Source organism: Micromesistius poutassou (genome assembly GCF_964030765.1).
Source record: "Micromesistius poutassou genome assembly, chromosome: 5".
NCBI lineage: Eukaryota > Metazoa > Chordata > Actinopteri > Gadiformes > Gadidae > Micromesistius > Micromesistius poutassou.
This window is the reverse complement of record NC_140275.1, coordinates 6,394,358-6,416,530: the sequence shown is the minus strand read 5'-3', so window position 1 is coordinate 6,416,530 and position 22,173 is coordinate 6,394,358. Positions and strand designations below refer to the sequence as shown.

Sequence of the window (22,173 nt, the reverse complement as noted above, 5' to 3'; positions counted from 1 at the left end):
TTAACTTGCTCTTTTGACCACCCAATATTACTCTGTAGCGCTAAGTCATTATTTTGCACCATGAAGACTGTGTTTTCTGTCGTGTGTTTTGTGGGGGGTTATATATAGCCTATATATTTGTTTTAATGTATACAGTACATAGCTACAGGATTTATCTGTAAATAAACATTTTGTATGTTTGTATTTGTCTACACAATGTTTACATTCCTCTATTCTTTGTAGGTCAGTTTATGGGGAAAAATAAACAGTTGAAATAATTTCAGTTACTACTTTGAATTAACACTGTTTATAGGAAGTAAAAACTGTAAAACACCAATAAAAATAGTTTAAATAAACAAATAAATAGGAACACAGATTAGTTATGCACACCTTTTATTAGGTCCGGGTCAACAATGGTTCCATTATAAATATATTGTGAAAGACAAACAAGCATTCTTGTTAAGTTGATAAGAGACGGTCATAAACACTGCAATGAAACCTGTTTCATGTTATATTGTTTGGAAATGACCCCAAAATGAACATATGCAAATGTGAATTCAAAAAACAATTTAACAAACATAAACACATAATGCTGTATTGTTATTAATATCGAATTAATCCCAATTTGAATTCTGTAAAAACATTTCCCACTTCAGCTCCATCGTTCTGTTTGGCATTAACTCCTCATCAGCGACCAAATGGATGCTCTTAATCTCCATCGGAAGATGCATCGTAGTCACAACTGTAAAAAGAGTGGTGGTATACATTTAACACGATACAAAATCTCATTATAAATGTTTTAGAAAAGTCTAGTCACATATTCAGAGCAACGCCAGGTGGGAGATGGACAGACTTATTAATTATTGATGAGGAACCACATGCTTCAGTGGCTCCAGTCTTTATCTATTGGTATAGTGCTGAGGCCATAATGACTCAGATATGGTGCAGGTAGTGAGGCGCTGTGGCAGCAGGCCTATATCCAGATGAACACAGACCTGTACTAGGGCTTTCCTCTGTAGGGCTGTCAGTCCCACTCATTTCCTTGGCAGCATTGACCTTCACTGGGTTCAAGAAGATACTGGAGAGGGCCGGTGGGTTGGAGGGCGTCTGATAAAACAACTTTCACTGTATATGTGGCAAATCATTTGACTACATATTTTCCCAGTAGCACAGTAAGCCATTATTTCAAGCAGATAGAGGAAGTATTAAAAATATATTTTTGTTGGGGCATCGGTAAAAGGTTTGAGTACCAGGGCTGGTATTTTCTAGATAACATTATGGTACTTAATGATAATGCAAAACCTTAATAATGAGACTTTACTATCTAATTTTTTCAAAGCAAAGGTGACATTGAACATTTTGTTAGTTGTATGTGTTCACCGTATAACTGTAATCAATTGTCAAAACAAATAAATGGAAAAAATACTGGTCTGTATTTTTGTGTCCAGTGCGTGTGGATGTATCGAGTTCCATTGGAGAAGCTGTTCATGCTAACAGTGGTGGCTGGGACGGTCTACCTTCGCAGACATAGTCACACACCTAGATTTCCATTATAAACATGTAGAGGATGATTTGATAGGGGTAACAACAGAATAATTGATCACGACAGACTTTAAGTTTGATTTGGCAAGCTAACGTTACTTTAGCAACTAGTAACCTTATCTATACTTTGTTAAACAGTATATTAAGTTTGCAGCAAAATAAATGACTTATTATATTTGTAGCACCGCATTATAGTGGCAGAGAAGACGACAAAGTAGTCCTCTTGGTTCTGATGGTCAAATGACCGCCAGACCACAACTGCTGGTCTGAGAACACTGAAGACGTGTCTCACCTAAGATACACAAAAGCTACTATGGTTTGGTATGCACTATAAAACCTTTGTTGAGCAGTGGACTTTTACAAACACAGCATTGTGCAGCAGTTTCCTCTCTGACATCAAGTTATTTAAAATTCTCCATGTGGGCTGGGGGCCCCAAAGTGCACTCTTAATAATGTATGGCCAATACTGTCCGAGAAGTGCCCCACTGGCAGGCAGAAAGTGTTGGGACTTGATCAACGCAACCCTATATGGTCTATGTTATGCTAGATTTAGTTAATTTAAATATACTACAATGGGTCACCAAATTATACTGCATGACAGGGCACGTTATTGCAAATGCACCAACAGAGGACCCTACAGGTCTGGGTGATGTAACAGCGACAAACAGCCGTTACCAATACCCTGTTAGTATTACTACTTTGTGACGATCCTTCCTCAGAGCACATAGCATGTGCACGCCTGTGGAAGTCCTAGTAACAGTATTAGTTACTACTAGTATTAGTAACAGAGGTTTGAGTGAAGACAGGGGATGGCTGTGATGGTTTGACCACCAAGACACCAAGACTATTGCCCTTTAACGTATGATTATGAAGGTCAAGGTACAATGTGTATAATATTTTAATTAATTACTGCATGAAATCATGTTTCTACTTCCATGTTATCTATTCTGCATAACATCAGTCCATTGTGTTACAATCTGTTATTTTGCAGAACCCTGGGCACAACTTGGCATACATAGCATACTACCTTGCCTCCAAAAATAACCTAATAACTATTTTTGTTATATTTTTGTATTTTGTTAAATACATTTTATTATTATCTGGCATTGACTGCGGAGCCACAAGGAGGAGCTGGAGGGTCAGAGAGAGGGCAACTTGGACTGCTCTAGTTGCCCTAACCCTCTGCAATACTTATCTTTTGATCATTTAACCTGTGGGTCCTCTGTCATGTTACATTGATTTGATAACTTAAAAAAATAAACAAATATGGATGACAGGTCAGAAATCATAAAGAGGACAAGCTACGACATTCTTTGTTCAGCCTCAAAAAAATGTGTGTATGATACCAAGCAATAAGGCTTAATAGTAAAAAAAAAAAAAGTAGATTAAAGAGTTTTTTTGTGGCATTAGTGTAAGACAATGTTAATAAACAATTACAGGGAACATTGGCCAACTGAATGAAATACTGTACATTTAAGTTGTGGAGGCTGGGAAATGGTGAGGAGTGTTATTTGGGATGGGATTGGGAATGTCAGTTCTTGGTTGTTTGACCCATTTGATTCATTATTATGATTCTCAACAGTGGGTGCACAGAGGGAAATGATGGATTGTAGGTTCATAAAGGAAACATGTGGTTCTATTCAAAGCAGCTTAGACTCACCCTCCAAAGCAGCTGTAGAGCACCACCTGGGGAGAGCACCACACTCAGGTCCGTGCCCGTTCCAGAACATTCTCTCAGCACTGGTGTGTCACTCATCGGTGGGATCGTGTCTTTTACAGTGTTAACCGTTTTTAGCTGGCGGATCCCAACGTTGGATGTTCTCCCGCGTGGATGGCATTTTCCTTTGAAAATGCGCTGCAGACCCTGCTTCGGAGCAGAGCCGCAGTTTATCTTCCCACCTTTCTGGCTAACAACTTGCTTCTTCTTAGGGAGTTCTGATACATGTCGGCTGGAGGCTGTGGAAGTAGATGGCAGGCCTGGCTGATGGTTCTCGGTTACGCTGTGGGGCGAACAAGAAGATGAGATGGCCTTCCTCGTCTGGATTTTCTCTTGCAAATGAAGATGTTTCTGGAGGAGGGACATCAGCTTTCCTTGGAGTGACGCTAGAGACGTGAGCTCATTTCTCAACACACGTCGGCAGACGGCGTCAGACGCAATCCTGCCCCAACAAAGCATCATTAAGAATTGATGTTCACATTATACCAAAATGTTGACGAAAACCAAACGCAAAAGAGAATACATTTACAATAACATGTTGTATGATTGAATTGGTATAAATTGGTATTGTTATAAAATAAATTGAAAAGGAGACTGATTAGAAGAGAGATTTCTTTGCTGACTCACTTGTGGGTGAGGGAATCCTTTTTGGCTTGGTGTTGAGCCAATATATCATTGAACACACTCTGAGTTTGTGTCAGTGCCATACTTAGCTTCCCTAGGAAAATAACACAATACTACAAAGTTTGAAATTGCATTAAATGATGTTATCAAGTAGTCAACGTTTGTTGGCTTCAAAATAAGTGCTGTAGCAAAAGTGATGATTGCTCATTTGAAGGTATTATTATTCATAATAAACACGTTTTCGTGAGGCTTTCTTAATTTTGCTTTTCTTTCTTAAATAACATATTAATTAGCTGACATCTCTGTGCATTTGATGATTCAAAAGAAATGCAGACTGCACACATACAGCTGTGTGTCTTAAGAGTCTCCTACACCATGACCATGCCCAAGCAAGGAGCAGCTCTAGGTGTAGAACAAACTAGCTGTAGATATGTGGAGCTGTGGAGTTGCGCAGACCTCGAGGAGTGGCTTGCCTGCTTCGGGGTTCAAGGTTTCAATTTACCAGTTGGTGGCCACAAACTTTGGGTAGTGACATGAATGACGAATGAGAAAGAATCAGGCCAATAAGAGTTTCCTCTACAGGGTAGCAGGGATCACTCTGTGATAGATTGAGAAGCCTGAAGATGCAGGAGGACCCGGTTGAAACAAAGTATTGTTTCAACCGGGAGGAGAGGATCCGGTTGAGGTGAAAAAGCTAATTGATGGATGGACATGCCTGTATGTTAAAAATACCCCTTATTATTCTCACACGGTTCATTTCTGCAAAACCAATTTCAGCTTCTTTCAAAAACGTGAGGTCATGGGATCAGGACGGCCTCGAGGCTATCTTGGACATAGGAGGAGCCATTAATTATCTGTGCTTACCACAAATGGAAAAGGTTCTACAAAACAAAGGTATATATCAATGTGGAGAGTGGATTATTATTCTGTATACAATGACTGAAGTACTAAATTCTAATAACAAGAATATATTAGTTACTTCAGAAATACATACCAGCATGGCTGGCTGATGTCATGAGCCTTACCTGCGTCCACTAGCACTGATACGTCCCAGGTTGACATTTCTGTCAGCCTGTTGTCCAGCTCTTCCAAAGCTACAGCTGCGCCATCAGAGTGCTTCTGTTATAACAGCAAGCAAAACATTAAATTGTAATAATAATCATAACAAATATAATAAAATACAATCCTACCACAATTGAGGTGTCTTAAATAGGTATGCACCAGAGCTATTTGAAGAGACCTCTCACAGTATCAGGTGTGGTGTCTTGCAGTCTGCACAGAGGGCTACCCATCTCATTGAACATCTCTCCATCGATGGAATCTGTGGACTGCAGGGTGGTGTCAGCTGGGTCATCAGGACCAGGACCGGAGCTAGGGTTAGAGCAGCCACTTGCTGAATTCCACGAGGACTCTGAGGATATGAAAGCAGTGAGGTTTGGCAAATTCAACTTTGATGATAATGTGTGATTGAGTTTTGAATTTGATTGTTTTGAAGTTAAAAGGTGCTGTAGATGATTTTTAAGTGGAAGTTAATAGGGTAGAAATGCCATAGCCGACCATCAGCTATTCGTGAGTCAAAGCCTCTGTGCCTCTCAATATCTGGCCTGGTTCACTGAGATAATCAAGACTGTTCCTGGCTCATTTCTGACCAGACCTAATAGCTCTTTTGCTCTCTCTCAAATCATACCTACCAAATGAATTGAGTATGTACCTTGAACAGGGTTGCTAGGCTGATGGCTGACAATATGTCCTGGGAATGTTGAGAGGAGCTCTTTGATGTTTACATCCTGAGCCATATTCAAGGAACTCAGTCCATGTGCATTCTTGTAATTAGAATCCGAACCATACTGGAGAAGGAGCTTCACAACCTGAGATTACAAAACAAAAAAGTGTGATCTATTGAGTTTTCGAAAAAATAAGATACTTTAAGCACTATATTTAGTGATTCATCAGACACTTTTATGCAAAGAAATGTACAGGTGATGCTAACAACAATCAAAACATACAAATACATATCAGAGAGAGCATGTGTTACGTACTTCAAAGTATTCACTCAGGATTCACTCAAACACAACATAATGAATGTTTAGAACTCAAAATACCATTCTAGACATAACATTAAATTATATGGAGATCTTTCGTATCGATCTGAAGCTAGTTTTTAGTCTTTAAGGGCATATCTTCTCATCATGATTCATGTCTAATGACCATACAGCTAGGTATCAAGATGAGATACCTTAATTTCACGACGATACATTCACAAACTCAAACAATATAATGTTATTCTTTTTACTTAACTTACCTTAATTCTTGCTCAGAGCTAATAGTACCTGATAACTGCCAGATGACACAGCATCATGTAAGGGTGTGAATCCCTCCAGCGCCCTAGCATTAACATCAGCTCCAGCCCGCAGTAGTTCCTCTGTCACAGCCTCATCGCCAGCAGCACTGGCCTCATGTAGGGGTGTCCAGCCTGAACAAATTGCAGCTTGTTCGTATTGTAGTTATGGAGATTAAAACATTTTTAAGTAAGAATCTGAAAAATATTCTTATACTTAACCGGCATTATCTTTAGTGTTGACATTTGATCCAGCTTGTATGAGGGTTTTGACAAGTGCCAAATCTCCTTTTTTGCATGCCAACTGTAAACCAGTCTCGCCAAGCCCATTTCTTTTGTTGAGGTGCCTTATCTCTCTACCTTATATGAGATATAAATACATTCAAATAAAACATAAAATAAACAAACACAGCAAAATGGCACTTGAAACATCCAAAAAACAGGAGTCTACCTGTCCTAGATGTACTATGAGCATTGCATTTTGTAGACACATCATTCGAGTCATTGTATATCCATTTGTTTGATAGTTTCAATGGCCTTTTCTGTCGTGAGAAAAGACTTGTTGGATTTCCTGCTCTTTTCTTTAGTTTTTTCTTTAAATTGACTTCATCATATATTGGTACGTTTTCAGTCCCAATATGTATTCTAGCGTGGCCAATGTCAGCAGGCTGCAGCAGGTTGATGGAACAGTCTCTGAAGGATGAGCCCTCATTACAACTCTCAAAAGGCTCCAAGCCTTCATCCTGATGTTGGGTCTGCTTGATTGCATTGACTGAGAATGTAGATGCTTCATTCACTTCAGCCCCCAAATTAGCATTTGGGTAAATGCAATCTTGTTCTGAAATCATAGTGCAGTCTGAGTCGCTTGTGCAAGGTGAACAAAGGTCATCTTTTGACAAGATAGTGGGATTAGCTGAATCTTGGTTTGATAGTAGGCCTTTCTCGTGCAAAGGATGAATTGGGCATGCATCATTCTCTGCAGATCCATCTTCAGGAAGGTCTTTCTGTCCATGGAGATCCATTTGCCTCTCAAGGGTCATCAACCATGTCTCTGGAAATAGTGATGTTCCAGAATTTGTGATATTACTTTCATATGAGTGACTCTTATCCACAGACAAAGGGGGGTCGCCATGTGCATTCTTGACACATGATGAATTTGTAATGGTTGATAATGCCTCTTCATTGTCCTTTACTGGTTTCTCCTCTTCGTCATGAGCTTGCTTACTGGTTTGTATTATGCTTCTTCCACTGGTTCCTTGGACATCAACTTCTCCAGGGGGAGGAGAAAGTGCCTTTGTGTTACACATTTTAAGATTTGTGTCTAATCCTGCTTGTTCTTCCACTGTCTGCATTGTGTTAACACCTGCAAATATATTGCATGTTCAGTAAAATACTTCAAACATAATAAACACAGAAAACCCCTTTCATCAAAAACAATTGTGATCTCTGCGTTATTTTCTGTGTTTAGCAAAAGGAAAATTAGTGAAACTGTAAGACAATGTTAGTGCTCCAGGACACACAAACACACACACTGTACTTGGACTACAAAAGGCACCAACATGCACATGGCTCTGTATTTGCACATGGCCACTCTAATATACATTTCATACATACATATGAAATGTATATTTAATTCCATCAGTGCAACCAGGCAACTGCTCATTCATAGAGCTTTGGTATTACATACTTTAATTAATCTATATATACGCTTTACTAAAAAAATAACACATCTGCACGTTATCTGTAAATCAACTTAATCGGCCACTCTCTACTCTACCTGGTAGTACATATAACATAAGTGCTGTTTGGAGGAAGTCGTGGGTTTCAGATGCACTCGTGGTCCGAGTCCGCCTTGGTATCAGCAGAGCATCAATGTAAAGCCGGTCACACACGGCGAGCCACGGAGCACCGGGCGGGGCAGCGTAGCAGGAAAACAAGACGTTGGAAGAATTGAATCAAGGGTTTGTTCTGTGTGCAATATAATGCATGGCTTTTTCATTTGGTGGCACCCTAACAAATTAGGTCACACCCCTTTATTAGACCTGAAAACGTTCCTTTGTCACATACAATCCATCTGTGTTCATTCATTTGATCAGATTCCCTCACTTTAAATAAGTTGGAGATGTTTTTATTGCATAGGGGATCTTTTTCTATTGTCACCGCCAGCGCCTTGACATCGCTTTTCTCACAAACCAACAAATTATATATATATATATAAAAAAAAAAAAATATATATATATATATATATATATAGTGAAAATGTATTCAGAGTTAGCGTTTTGATGATGCATTCACCTCATAAATCATGACACACTGCTCTCCCCTCCATGAAAATACATAAGCCGCTTTGAATAATAAAGAATCAGTATTGGTATCAATATCAGTGATTCTAGTCCTGTATTACTTGGTATCGGATCGAAACTTAATTTTACAGTATCTCCCAATCCTAGTCTCATTGGATGACGCTACGATGCGTGCCAAGTTGACAAGTCTGCCTACTCAAAGCCTATCGGGCGTTAAACACGAAAGCATCGAAGACAAGATGAAAAAAAATATTTATGCCTACCTTTTTTGGCCCAAAATATTTAGTTTTGAGTGATTTTTTTTTTAAATAACCATATAATACACCTTTTCAAACTCGATGCATGTACCTGTTTCCAAAACAAGAATTTTGCACATGGTCTGATCACGCATGTGAATTAATGAACCGTATGCATTTTGTGGAGCTCTACACTCAATGGTTTCTGTAATGCAACATTTCAAGCCAACTGTGTAACACTTGAAAGGAATGGGCTTCAGTGTTCTTACCTGCAATTAGTAAAGCCTTCCATGTACTTTCTAATGCTGACTCCAAAAGCTTGTTGTTGGCAAGCCTTGTGCTTTATCAGCAAGGGTCTGCTGCTCCAAATCAGATTGATCACTCTGCATGAGTAGGCCATAATATCCTTAAAAGTTGTTTCTACACGTCATTGGGAGTGAATTCCTTTATAGTCTGGATCTTACTGGGCAGTTTTGTCAATGTTGCTAACTTGCTGGACATGAACCTTTTCCTTAGCATCTTGACTGGTTTTGAAATTACAGTAGAGAGAAAAATAATCTGAGCCACCTAGAACACTCATGTGATTATAGCCAAGCACTACACGTTATATTCTGTAAATAAATATATGTTATTATTAGATTATTTTTTATTTGATACACTGAGATAAGAGTGTGATTGCTACAAAACTGTGGGAGTAGTACGTCATGAAACTAGTTCTGACATGAATTGAATAAGGCTCAAATTGTAGGGTTGTTTTATACTTTTGTGGTGCTATTTGAAACAATTGTTACAGTTCTTGGTTGGTAGGCCTATGTGTTTATTTGTTAAAGAAAGATGGTTCGACCTTATGCCTGGGAAGATGCGCCGAAAAATACCAATGTCTCCACCAACAGTGTCATGATCCTAAGACAGACCATGAATGTTGTATAGTCCTGAGAGTCTAGATCAATACTGGGATGGTAGATTGCTGCCAATCAGTTTTTCTGTAGCTCAGAGGATGTGCTGCGCTCGACCCTGTTACCTGGCACTGGTGTATGGAGCAGGTGAGGATTGACTCAATGCTGGCAGTCAAGAAGTGCACCATCATACTATCAATATCTAGTTACAAATGGGAAGTGTGTCATAATGAGAATCTCATTGTTAATGAAAAAGGCAGGCAGTTTGTGCCAGAAACAAACTCACTCCACAAAACCCACACACTGGTTATTGCAGTGACATCCTTAATGAGTTTTTTTTTTTTTTTTTAATGGTCTCCATAAAATGTCTTAAATTGATTGATTTCCACCAGTGTTTGTTAATTCAAATTCCTGTCAATTTAGTTTATTATTGTTTTAGGACACTAAATTGTTAAAAAATTGTTTTACCCACTTGACCCATTTTAAATATATTTTTAAACTTTAGCTTTAATCTAATGCAGCTAGACGCTTTTAGAGTGTATGTAAGGTGACTTACGTAGGCTGCACGCCACAATGAACCGTGTGGCGGAGTGCAATGGTTTGTCAATGTATGTGGTGATAAAACATCATTACTGTTCATATAGTGTTTCATGTTTTAATGAAGTGAGGACGTGTCTCTTCTCCACAGCCAGTCCTTTGAGGGAAAGACACGGGTGTAACTCTGTTTTTTTCTACAGTTTTTATTCAGTTTCTATGCTAGGTAAATAATTGTTCTTAATCATCTGTAATTCATCATCTGTGATTTACCGGTATATGTATTTTGTATACTCTTTGTTTTATTCCCATGTTGAAGTACCTTGTGATACGCTCCATATCAAATGTGCTCTTTGAACAAAGTTGGACTTGACTGAATGGGCCGGCTGAGCAGGATGGGGGGTGTTTGACCTCCTCACGAGGAGGATGTTGAGTAATACCAGTTGTGGGTAACGCCTAAATATAACACACATGAGTAAACATGTAGCACCTTCTTTTTATTATTTCAAACTGTACTTCTCTTTACTCAGGTATATATGTGAGCCAGTAATCTAATTTAAATTGTCTACATTTGCCATTTATACCTAACAACTAGTATGCTCTAGATTCAAGTGACCGAGGATTTTCAGCCCCACAACTGCTTAATTCAATCTCGAGGAATGAGTTAAATCACAGATAGGTTGAACCTGAAAAAAGCGGTGTTCATGAGAGGCTTCAAAAGTCATCATCTATGGGGGGTAGGTTATGCTTGGGAATATAGGGTATTCCCAAGCAGTCATCGCTGTTACAGTGTTTTTATTGGTTGAAGCCTAGTTGTTGCATTTGCACGATAAGGGACCATAGTAAGGCTGGCTCTGCCAGTTGAAACTATCTAGCATTTGAGAGGCTTTTTTTTCATTGGTTATAGCATGGATTTAAAATAAAGTGTTTTATAATAGTATATATATATATATCTTTATTATTGATGAAAGGTGAGGCTTTAGTTCACTATACAGTGAACTGTAGTGCACACCACGAGTTGCCCTTCAAAACAATGTGTTCAAGTTTAATATCTTGGTCAAAATCTCATCTCATAGAGCTACTGGATTTATCGACACCTAATGTGAAGGCCAATGCATGGCTCCCAGGCACCTTTCTATGATTAATGCTAATGCTTTAATGCTACATTTACTCTGTTTAAGTGACATATAAAGCCTCTCAGTGAGGTTCAGGTCTACTTTAATAAGCAGTGCTAACAATAAGAAAAAAACTCATGTCATCACTCAGTGCAGTGCTTTTATTCCTATTTTGAGAGTTCTCCTACTCAGCAGTTGTCCAGCTTTACTATATTTGAAATATTAGAAATTATTTATATTTTAAGAGCAGCAAGAGCAATGTTAACGACAGCAAATTAACTATATAACTATATAAACACCATAATATCTCACTGATCTAAATTTTCAATCTAAAATTTCAATTAAATAATTAATACTCCTGAACTTAACCATATTGGGTTAAGTTTATAAAGAAGAACACCGACTTGTTTAACCTTGTCCATAACAATTAGCAGTTACACTTTCCCAGCCCTACAGGCAACACCAGTCAGAGACTAACTAATGTATCTGCAGGTCAATGGAGAAGTGTTTTTTTTTTAACATGGAATTTTTTCTTATACTGCAAGGGAGGCAATCCAACACATTGGACCACTTCAGGGGACTGCTGCTGTTACCATCTCTTTCTCCATGGGAATGTGGAATGGCCAGTCTGCGGTCAACAAGGCTGACTTCATTCCTGCCCTCGTCTCCCAGTCTGAACTCCTGAAGTCACTGTCACTGGATTTTGATTCACTCAGAGACCGCCATAACCCCTGCTCTGCCAACTCCTCCCACACTCTGGGTTAGGAAGGTGGATTTACTCACACTGCTGCAGTCTAGATTTGACCTGAAGCTTCCCTACATCCCAGCAGCTCACAAAGCAAACAACTTTATCTTGACACATAACTGTATCACTGTCCACCTCACCATTGCCATCTTATCACTTCTTCCTTTGTTTCTCAGTTACTCTCCCTTCATGCCAGACGGCTTCTCCACCCTGTGTTTACATTTGCTGCAACCTACAGTGTTTCTTGCCACACATTTCTCCTCTTGCTTGCTTCTATACCCTATACCCGGCTAGTGCTCACACTTCCACTGACACACTAGTCTGTTCTGCCCTGACTTCATACATTGACACCCTCTGTCCTCTCACTCCCCGACCAGCACCCTCCACTCCTTGGCTTACAGTGCCCTCCGGGAACATGAGACAACGCTCAGGGCGACTGAGAGGAAGTGGTGAAAGTCCAGGGCCACTGCTGACCTGGCTATGTATCAATCACTTCTCTCTGTCTCTCACCACTGATAAGACCTCTCATTATGAGGATAAGATCAGCAACACCGTTGTGTCATTGCTGTCCAACCAATGAGCAGCGCTTGGCATTGCCTCAAGACTCTTTTCATTTTGCAAGCAGACTTGTGCACTTATGTTTAAATTTGCACATGAGCTGTTGTGGAATTCATAAAACACTTTGAAATGTTATGTTTTGACAAACTTTTTACACTACCATTAGTAAATACAAAACTTGGAATTGTTGTTGTTTATACGTCAACAATTTTGATTGCTATGTTCTCAGCCTAACTTGTATGTGATTTTAAATAACAGTAAATGTAAAAGCTGGGCTGTGATTACAGATTTAGTTTGAAGTATGTGTGCAAGTGTGTATTGGATTGGACATTGAATGGCTACAAACAGGTAACAAAACCAACCTTCAGATAATCCTTTTCTGCTGCATGTCTCCGTTTGAGTTCTTCAAAGGATGGACGTCAGAAAGACTTGAAAGGGAAGATAGCCTTCAGAGCTGGAGCAAAAATAGACTTAGAATTAGAATAATCAAGATGTAAATTGTAGAAATAAATAGTTTCTCAGTAGCTCAGTCGGACAACTTTGTTACCACAGCAAACAATGACAACTTGAGGGAGACTCATTGAATCAGTATATATTTCATTAAGTTAGTGGTCTTTTCAGATTCAACATGGCTAGTTGAGACTTAATGTCTCAACATTTTGCTATTATGTATTTCTTACCATACATAACGTTATAGTGATAGATAGATAGTGAAAGGAGCAATATACAAACAAACCTCTGTGTACAAGAGTTGCTGCTTGCTAGCTTATGCTGTAAAAGTTATAGACTAGCCCTTTGCTGCCACTTTGTGGTAGAATAACTGCAAAACAACACATTTTTAACTTAAAATAAATTCGGATAAGGTTTTACTTTAAAAAATAAAATCTGACAAGAAATGCTTTTGTAAATGCATATAAACCGTTCAGCCAATCTATGCTACCTATCAAATCGTGGTACCTAGTGGTTCTGCGCATGCGCTATCGACAATATTGATCCGTGTAAATGTACCCCTGAAATCTCCAATAAAGACGTTATAATACAGTATCAAAAAATGCTACCCATATTCTTACAGTTTACATAGTGGTGGCTACTCATAGTGAGTAGTGGTGTAAAATAACGTAATTATGCAGTGGGGGCATCGTTTGATAGAGGTAATTGGTCTACAGATCAAATACGCCATCAAACACATATGGCTGCATGAGAGGGTAGCTGGTAGCATGATTCGATAGACTCTGAAAAAGGAGCATACATTGGCAGAGCAGAACAGTATGTGTATTTTACACCACTACTTCATCAAGGAAGGATCAATATTGTCGTCATGCGCATGCGCAGGACTACTAGGTAGCACGATTAGATCGCCACGAATAGTCCAATCTCCTTATGCCTCCTTTCCTTAACCTTAGTCGAAAACGTCATCGGGTCGGGTCAAGGAGAGGTGAAAAGGTGCTTCCTTTCGAACATAGGAAAAGACCGCACTGTTTAAAATGAATTCGACTCCACTTCCCTAACCGACGTCATTGCGCGACGGCGGGTATTGCTGACCTCTAGCGTCTCTAGCGTGAAACAATTTTCCGAAGATTGACTACAACAAGCGCTCCTTTGATCAATGCGTTCTTCTCGTATTGCTTTCAATCAGGTTATCGCCAACAGTAAGAATCACTTAGGTCGGATTTGGCCAACGGGAATATTTGAGGCCACTTGAATCCAAATTCATATGTGGAAAAAAAAGACGCTAAACTTATGTTGATGTTGAAATTAACCCCAGTAGTCTTTCTTAAATGTGAAGTCAGCATTTTATTTTCTTATGGTGTATATTGTGTGCTTGCTAACCAGCAATAAATTAATTAATTTCGATTCAAATGAGTCAAAGTTAAAGTGTCAGCTGAATGCATAAATGGTACTTGGTCTTCAAACTGGGCATAGCAGTCTTTGCCATAACATTTAGGATGATGAAGCATCTCATTCCAACGCAAAAGGACGTCAATGGGTCGTTCCCTGGTCATGGATCTTTTTGGTAGGTCCTACCTGCTGTCTTCTCAAAGACATTGGCAGATAAATATTTGATGTATTCCCATCTTATTTAGCATAATGTTAAGATGGTGGGTTGAAAGAACAAGATAAGCAAGTAGAGAAGGAGGGGAAATGAGAGTAGATACAGTTCAAATAATTGGATGTTTGTAAACTGTAGGCCTATTTGCAAATGTAATTAAAATGTGTGCATACAAATAAATTCAAATAAATGACATCCCCAATATCACATATGATCAAAAGTATACAATTCCAACTCAGTTTAAAGGACTAGAACCTCATCCTGACTCACACCAGCATTCCTACATCACATGGTGTACACAGGACCATACAAAAAAAGACAAACAAAAACACAGATTCTCAATTATGAAACCACCTTGTCGGGGAAGATAACTTCTTCACCATAAGAGACTAAGACTTCACCAAAAAGTCTACATCTCCAAACAAAAGGGAATGCCTCTCTCAATGTCCCCAACACTGAGGGTTCTCAGGCCTGGATATCCAGAGGGGTATTCCATCAACGCCGCTAATGAAATATGCATGCGTAATTGAAAAAGCCTGGTTTGAATTAACGTCAACCTTGACCTAAGGCTCAGGCTGCTCCATTAACACATTTTAGTGTCTGGTCCACGTTGACTCAAACCAGGATTGGACAATCTTGATTTATGTCATGCAACATAACATAAACAGCCCAGAACAGGCGATTATCAAAAAGAGGATACTATGATGCAAAAATAAGGGAAAACTACAGTGTTGTCATTCTCAGCAGCTGTAAGAAGCAGATAGGACTGTAGGAAGAGCATAAAGTGAGAGTCATCACCAAAAATATACTGTGCATAGAAATGCCTGTGATCTTTATGATCTTTTTGCATGTCGCTTTGGATAAAGGCATCTGCTAAGAACCATAACCATATTTCATTCACTGAACATAGAAACCATCAACTTCAGTCTCTTATCGTCTCTTAATTGCACAACCTTTGAACAATAATCTGTTTTCAGTGGGTAAGATGAGGGAGGTAGTTAGATATTCTTCTTGATGTAAATCACAGTTAATACTAGAAAATGCATTTCCTGCAGAAAATGCGGTGAGTGCTGTAGTACAAAGTGAGGTTAAAAATATGTTTCAAAAAAGCCACATAGATTAAGACGTAAAGAAATGTTAAATGGCTTAAATCAAGTGGAGGGATTTGAACAGTTTTGAGTTCAAAAGTCTAAATGGAGTAAACAATGTAAACATGCACACCATTAAAAAAAATATGAATAAATAAATGGTTGAAAACAAATAAAGTGACAGTTGAATGAAAAGCGCAAAGCATTGCTAAAAATGCAGAAATGTAAAATTAAAAAAAATTGCACTGAAGAAGCTGAAAGGTCAAATGTATTGCCCTGCACTGCTCTGCTGAAAAATCGGAAAGGTCAAATGTATTGCAGTGCACTGCTGAAAAACCTGGAACCTGAAATCGAAAACTGTGAATTGCATTACCTGAAGAAGCAAAGTGCTGAATTATATTGTTACAAAAACTGGAAGCTAAACTGTAATACTGTCAAAGCTGGAAGATAGTTGTAGTGGTACTAGCTGTAGTAGTAGTAGTAGTAGTAGTAATGGTAGTAGTAGTAGTAGTAGTAGTAGCTGAAGTACTAATAGTGGTAGGCCTACTAGCTGCAAAAACGATATGCCATATGAAAGGTATGGTATTGATTGATGTTTGAAGAAAGAATTATAATAATCCCGCCAGTTGTTTTTAAAACCAGCCGAAATTGATTGTACTCACCCAATGCAAATTTGTCCAGCCTAACGTGATTAAAAGTAGTACAATTGGGCGGAAAAAAATCACCCAATCTGGCAACGCTGCCTGAACGTCGTAAAAAGTACTCAAATTGAGCAGCAAAAACTGCCTAATCTGGCAACACTGCCTGCACGTCCTCGCGCTCCTCCCTCAGCGTAATGAGACCAACTGAAAACGAGGCGGACATGGAACTGTGATTATGAAAAAAGTATAAAGGAAATCGAAATTCTGTTTTAAGATTATTGAAGATACAAGTAATAATAATAATAATAATAATACATTTTATTTGTAATGCACTTTATATTTCAGCAATCTCAGTGCTACAGAGTAGAATTTGCAAAAATTTTAAAATAAAGATAAACTAGTTAAAACAAGGGGAACCTGTATAAAACATCTGTAGACTGTGGGGCCCTCATATGGTCAGGGAGGGCGTTCCACAGTCTCGGGGCTACAGAGGAGAGAGCCCGGTCGCCCATGCTGTGGAGTTTGGAGATTGTGTGTTGTGTGTTGCAGAACTCTGAATGCTCTTGCCAGGGATCCCGATGAGGAGTGCATTGCAGTAGTCCAGCCTGGAGGAGATAAATGCGTAGACAAGCTTCTCTGCATCTGCCAGGGTGAGTGTTGGACGGAGTTTGGCGATGTTCTTGAGGTGGTAGAAAGATGTCTTACAGAGGTGATTGATGTGGGTATCAAATGAGAGGTGGGAATCCATTTTTACGCCTAGGTTGGTGACAGGTGTGGAGAGGGAGATGTGTTGGCCAGAGAAGGTAATGCTGGTGATGGTGGAAGAGCAGAGCTGATGTGGTGTGCCAACCAGGATGGCTTCTGTTTTGGCACTGTTAAGTTGTAAGAAGTTTAGCTTCATCCACACCTCTATCTCCTCCAGGCAGGTGGTCAGTGTGTGTGTTGGCAGGTGACGTTGGGGTTGTTCTCAGATAAAGCTGTGTGTCATCAGCATAGCAGTGGAATGATAGACCGTGTTTATTGATGACTTTGCCAAGGGGGAGCATGTAGATGGAGAAGAGGGTGGGGCCCAGCACAGAGCCCTGAGGGACACCACAGGTAACATTGTGGGTGTGAGACTGTGCTTTACCCAGAGCCCGTTTTCAGTTCTGCCAGTCAGGTAAGAAATAAACCAGCTGTGAGAGTTTTCTGAAAGTCCAATGGTGTATTGTAGGCGGTGGAGGAGGATGTTGTGGTCAACTGTGTCGAAAGCAGCTGTTAGGTCCAGGAGGATGAGTAGGGATGGGGAGCCAGTATCTGCTGCCATCAGGAGGTCGTTGGTGACCCTGACCAAGGCTGTTTCAGTGCTATGGCCAGGGCGGAAACCAGACTGAAATTTTTCAAACAGGTTGTTATGATTGAGGTGATGATGGAGTTGTGCTGCAACTGTTTTTTTCGTCGACCGCTTGGGGGGATAGGGCAGCAGGAGTGGAGAGGTGTGTACGGATATTTTTACTTGTTGTTACTCGGAGTGGGAGGGTGAGGGGGGTTTGAGAAGGTGATTTATAGTTGAAAATAGTTGTTTTGAGTTACCGGGGCTATTGTTGATTATGATGGAATACAATTTGGACTGTGCATCCTTCAGGGCTTCTGCATATGCCCACCTGTGTTCCCTGTATGCCTGTTTGTGAACAGTCAATCCAGAGGTCTTGAGCCGCTGCTCGAGGACACGCCCAGCTGTCTTCATTTTTTGCAGCTCACTGGTGTACCAGGGTGCTGAGCGCAAGAATGATATTGACCTAGATGTTAGGGGGGCGTGGAGGTCCTGGAGACTGCTCAGGGACCTGTTGTAAAAGTCAACTGATTCAGCGACAGAGAGAAAGTCAGCGGGGCCATGGGAGAGAAGTTCAAGGTCCAGGGCCAGGGCTTCAGGGTTGATTTTTTTCAGATTTCTGTAGTGGATCTGACGCTTCGGTTTGGTGTGGTGGGAGGGAAAAGGCAGCTCCATTGACACCACCTTGTGATCTGAAACACCAAGATCATAGACCTGAAGGTTGCTGATGGGGGCAGAGTTTGAGATAACCAGATCGAGTGTGTGTCCCCTGGAATGTGTGGGGACATAAACATGTTGTTGTAGGTTGAGGGAGTCTAATAGCTGAATGAAATCAGCAGCAGGATGGCATGAGGGGTGTCTACATGAATATTTATATCTCCCAAGATTATGATATTGGCAGAGGTAGTGCTGAGTGTGAGGAGATCAGACATTTCCGGGATGAAAGCAGAGTTGGGTTTTGGGGGCCTGTAGATGAGGAGAACAGTCATGGGAAAGGGGGGCTTACATTTAAATGCAAGACACTCACAGGAGGATGTTGCAGGCAGGGAAATGGGGGACAACTCCAGGTCCTGTTGGTAAATGACAGCTAGGCCACCACCGTGGCCAGTGCTGCGAGCTGCCTCCAAGTAACTGTAGCCGGGGGGACATGCCTCATTTAGTGCAGAGTAAACCTCTGGCTGGTGCCAGGTTTCCGTCAGACACATGAAATCAAGTCCTTTTTCCCTGATATATTCTTCAATCAGTGTGGATTTATTATTTATGGATTGAGTGTTGAAAAGTTCGAATTTGACCAATGACTGTGGGGTGAATCTCTGTACTGGTCGCAAAACATTAAAATCCACTCCGCGCAGACCATTCCATGAAATCCATCAAGACAAGTGTCTTGCTTTGTTAACGTTAAACGTTAAAGAATTTACCAAGTTACGAAGTCTGTAAGCAGTAAGTGTCAGAGAATGGGCGGACTGTTCCGCTGTCCTCCCATTGTAAAAAATAGTATTTTAAAAGTAGAATATCTCAAAAATAATAAAGTTTACAAATATGAATTGAAGTCATTGCCCAAATGTATGGACCTAGAACTTTGTAACAGATGTTGAATGGAATCGATTGGTTCGGTAGTTTTGGCCACATTAATTGCACGTTTGCAAGTTTGGTCGGAAGAAGAATAAAGGAAAAGGGATATCATGATTGTGCATTCCTATGCACAATAATTAATAGGGATGTTAACGACTCAGTATTTTGTGAATCGACATGTCGAAGTCATGAGTCGACAAATTGATCGATTTTTTTTTGCAGACCTTGCAGACCTCAATCTGCGCTTTCCTTTAAGACAGCGGCCCGTCGTCATATTTCAAAGGTTGCGCTCAGGAGCACACCAATAACGCCATGAGTCGGTCGGCCGACTAATTTTTAAAAATAGGATATTGATGCTGCGCGCCTCCTCTTTGCAACGGAATTTGTTTAAGACATAAAACCATTTAATTTAACATTCACACATTAAAATAGATGTTTTCGTTTTTAAATAAATATTTGAAAACGAAAATTCATGTTTTGGTGTATTTTGGCAGAGGTATTTTTGCACTAGGCTTCTTAGGCCTACTTGAGAAGGTGCACCTGAAGATTGTATGGGCACACTCCTGTCTGCAATGGTGCGGTCAGTGGTGGAGCCAGAGGGGTGGCCGGGGTGGCACTGGCCACCCCTGGAACCCGATGGGCCACCCCAGGCTATATAAACAAAGTTTAATAAACAGTTTAATGAACAAAAATACTTACAGAATAAAGAAGGCAAAATACAATGCGCAAATTCTCAACAATTAAAACAAAATGTAGGCTGGGCTAAAACATAACTAAAGAACAAATAGATAGCAGTGAGTGAAAAATGTCCTAGGATTCCTAACAATTTTGTTTTAGGAAAACCAACATGTCCACGTGAGACGGGAGAAGGCGAGTGCGAAGCCTGTTAACGATCAAGCCTGTGTAGCCTGCGCGGTCTGCATATTGCCGACTACTGCGTTGTGTTCCGGTGCACTGAAGACACTGATGTTCTTTTATGGCACTTTATTCCGTACAAGTTCAATGAGAGCAAGATTCAGGACTCTATCTTCACGGAATGAACCAGCCTCTCTCAATCAAGTGGAATGCAAACTAACCACTATCTAATAGCATTTCAAAACCAGAAAATAAAATACAAGAAAACATTTCAATTAATACATTGAGAGCAAAGATTCAGACTCTATCTTCACGGAATGGACCAGCCTAACATAAGAAAAATGACAACTGAAACATTTGGGCTATATTACACGTAGATAGAATGGCGACACATGTAGTCAGGACACGTACTGGCAGGGTTGTTAAGGCAGTTGATCATCTGATAGAGAACATGGTGCAAAAGCCACTCACCAAGGGTTTTGTTGAAGGGGTCAAAAGAAGGTCATTGTCTTTACTCACCTTATTTTAGATAGAAAACAAGGAAAGACTTAGGTGCTGTGGCTTTGCAGTTTGGTTGACGCAGGGGAACGCATGAGCCAATTTTGTGAAGTGGTCTGTTATGACCAACACATCGACAGATCTTTGTTTACTGTCCTCAGCACTCCAAAAATCAATGCACACCAGTTCCATGGGTGCCAAAGTGCGAATGCTCTCCAAGGGAGCCCGGGCAGCTGGTTCAGGGGTCTTTGCAAGGATACAGCGTTGGCAGCATTTCACGTATTCCTTGATGTCTCTTCCCATCTGCGGCCAGAGGAAGCGCTGTCGGGCGAGATGTGCTGTTCTAGCTTGCCCTTGATGCCCAGCTAGATCATGCACACCAGCAAGAGCTTCGGCCTTCAAACTAACAGGCAGCACAAACTGATACCTCTTCTCTCCACTTAATGGGTCCTTGATTACCCTATATAGAACTCCATCCTGGACTTTTAGGTGATGCCACTGCTTGCACAGGGTCTGGCCTGTATATAGAACTCCATCCTGGACTTTTAGGTGTTGCCACTGCTTGCACAGGGTCTGGCCTGTAGGAGTTAACCTACTCCCTCCCCTAGGTGGTGGCTCACCCCTCGAGCGGCAGGACCTCCCTGATAATCTGATCCGTTTCCTAACTGTGCCTAAGCTCGCTGATGGAGAGGGCTGGAGGTGCGTCCCGTTCTGAGGGCACCGCCTGGGGAAGAGCCTTGAGAAACTGCGTCACTCTTATCTCTGCCCCCTTTTCCCACTCTATCCTGGATAGAGATCCTGGACTTTCTCCTCCTCCGTTCCCTCTGCTTCGGCCAAAAGACCTTCATACGGCTCACTGATCAACCTGTGGCTCACTGACTTCCCTCTACTTAGGGAGTCCACCACAATATTCTTTACCCCAGGGATGTGTTTGATACTGAATGTGTATGGGGAAAGCTTTGCCACCCACCTTTGTTCGCAAGCGTCAAGTTTTGGTTTTGTCAATATACAAGTTAAAGGATTATTGTCAGTCCACACTGTAAAAGTGTGGCCCTTCAACCAGTGGCTGAATTTTTCACAAACACTCCATTTGAGCGCCAAGAATTCTAGGCGGTGGGCAGGATACCTCTTTTGTGAGCCAGAGAGGGTCTTGCTCGCAAAGGCGATCGGGCGTGCCTTCGTCTCCCCTTCTGGTATCTGGGACAGAACTGCCCCAAGGCCGTCAAAAGACGCATCAATGGACAGAACCAGGGGTTTATAGAAGTCTGGATGGGTGAGGACCGCACAGTAAAGGAGCTTCTCCTTGAAGCTGGCCAAGGCGGAGTCACAGTCAGGGGTCCAGTCTGCAGGTTTGAGTTTTCTGTAGACTCCTGAATTCTGACTGTACTTTCCAGCCTTTCCTCTCCATTTCTGGCCAGCTGTGAGGGCGAACAGGGGTTTTGCGATGGAGGAGCAATTTGGTATAAAATGCTGGTAATAGAATACCATCCCTAGGAATGACTTCACCCTGCGGACTGGAGTGCAGCTATCATCTTCCATCAAGTTCCTCTTTGACATTTTGGCGATGACC

General features: G+C 40.8%; 1 protein-coding gene across 5 annotated transcripts; it reads right to left on the bottom strand.

Moving 5' to 3' along the window:
• Nucleotides 1-433: 433 nt before the first annotated feature.
• Nucleotides 434-16,445, bottom strand: LOC311342803 (uncharacterized protein). 5 transcript variants are annotated; one of them, XM_084467629.1, is made up of 13 exons: nt 16,388-16,445; nt 12,950-13,041; nt 7,978-8,051; nt 6,652-7,563; nt 6,423-6,560; nt 6,193-6,335; nt 5,574-5,730; nt 5,110-5,273; nt 4,888-4,981; nt 3,866-3,956; nt 3,182-3,680; nt 975-1,086; nt 434-721 (listed from the first exon to the last, which is right to left on the bottom strand). In XM_084467629.1, the coding sequence occupies exons 3-13, from the start codon at nt 7,994-7,996 to the stop codon at nt 594-596; spliced, it is 2,457 nt and encodes an 818-aa protein (XP_084323755.1). In that variant the 5' UTR covers nt 7,997-8,051; nt 12,950-13,041; nt 16,388-16,445; the 3' UTR covers nt 434-593. The 5 variants fall into 5 exon arrangements, with proteins under 5 accessions (XP_084323755.1, XP_084323754.1, XP_084323757.1 ...); XM_084467628.1 differs by lacking the exon at nt 16,388-16,445 and adding an exon at nt 13,324-13,530; XM_084467632.1 differs by lacking the exon at nt 16,388-16,445 and adding an exon at nt 13,324-13,530 and having other exon boundaries at nt 588-721; nt 975-1,057.
• Nucleotides 16,446-22,173: the final 5,728 nt, after the last annotated feature.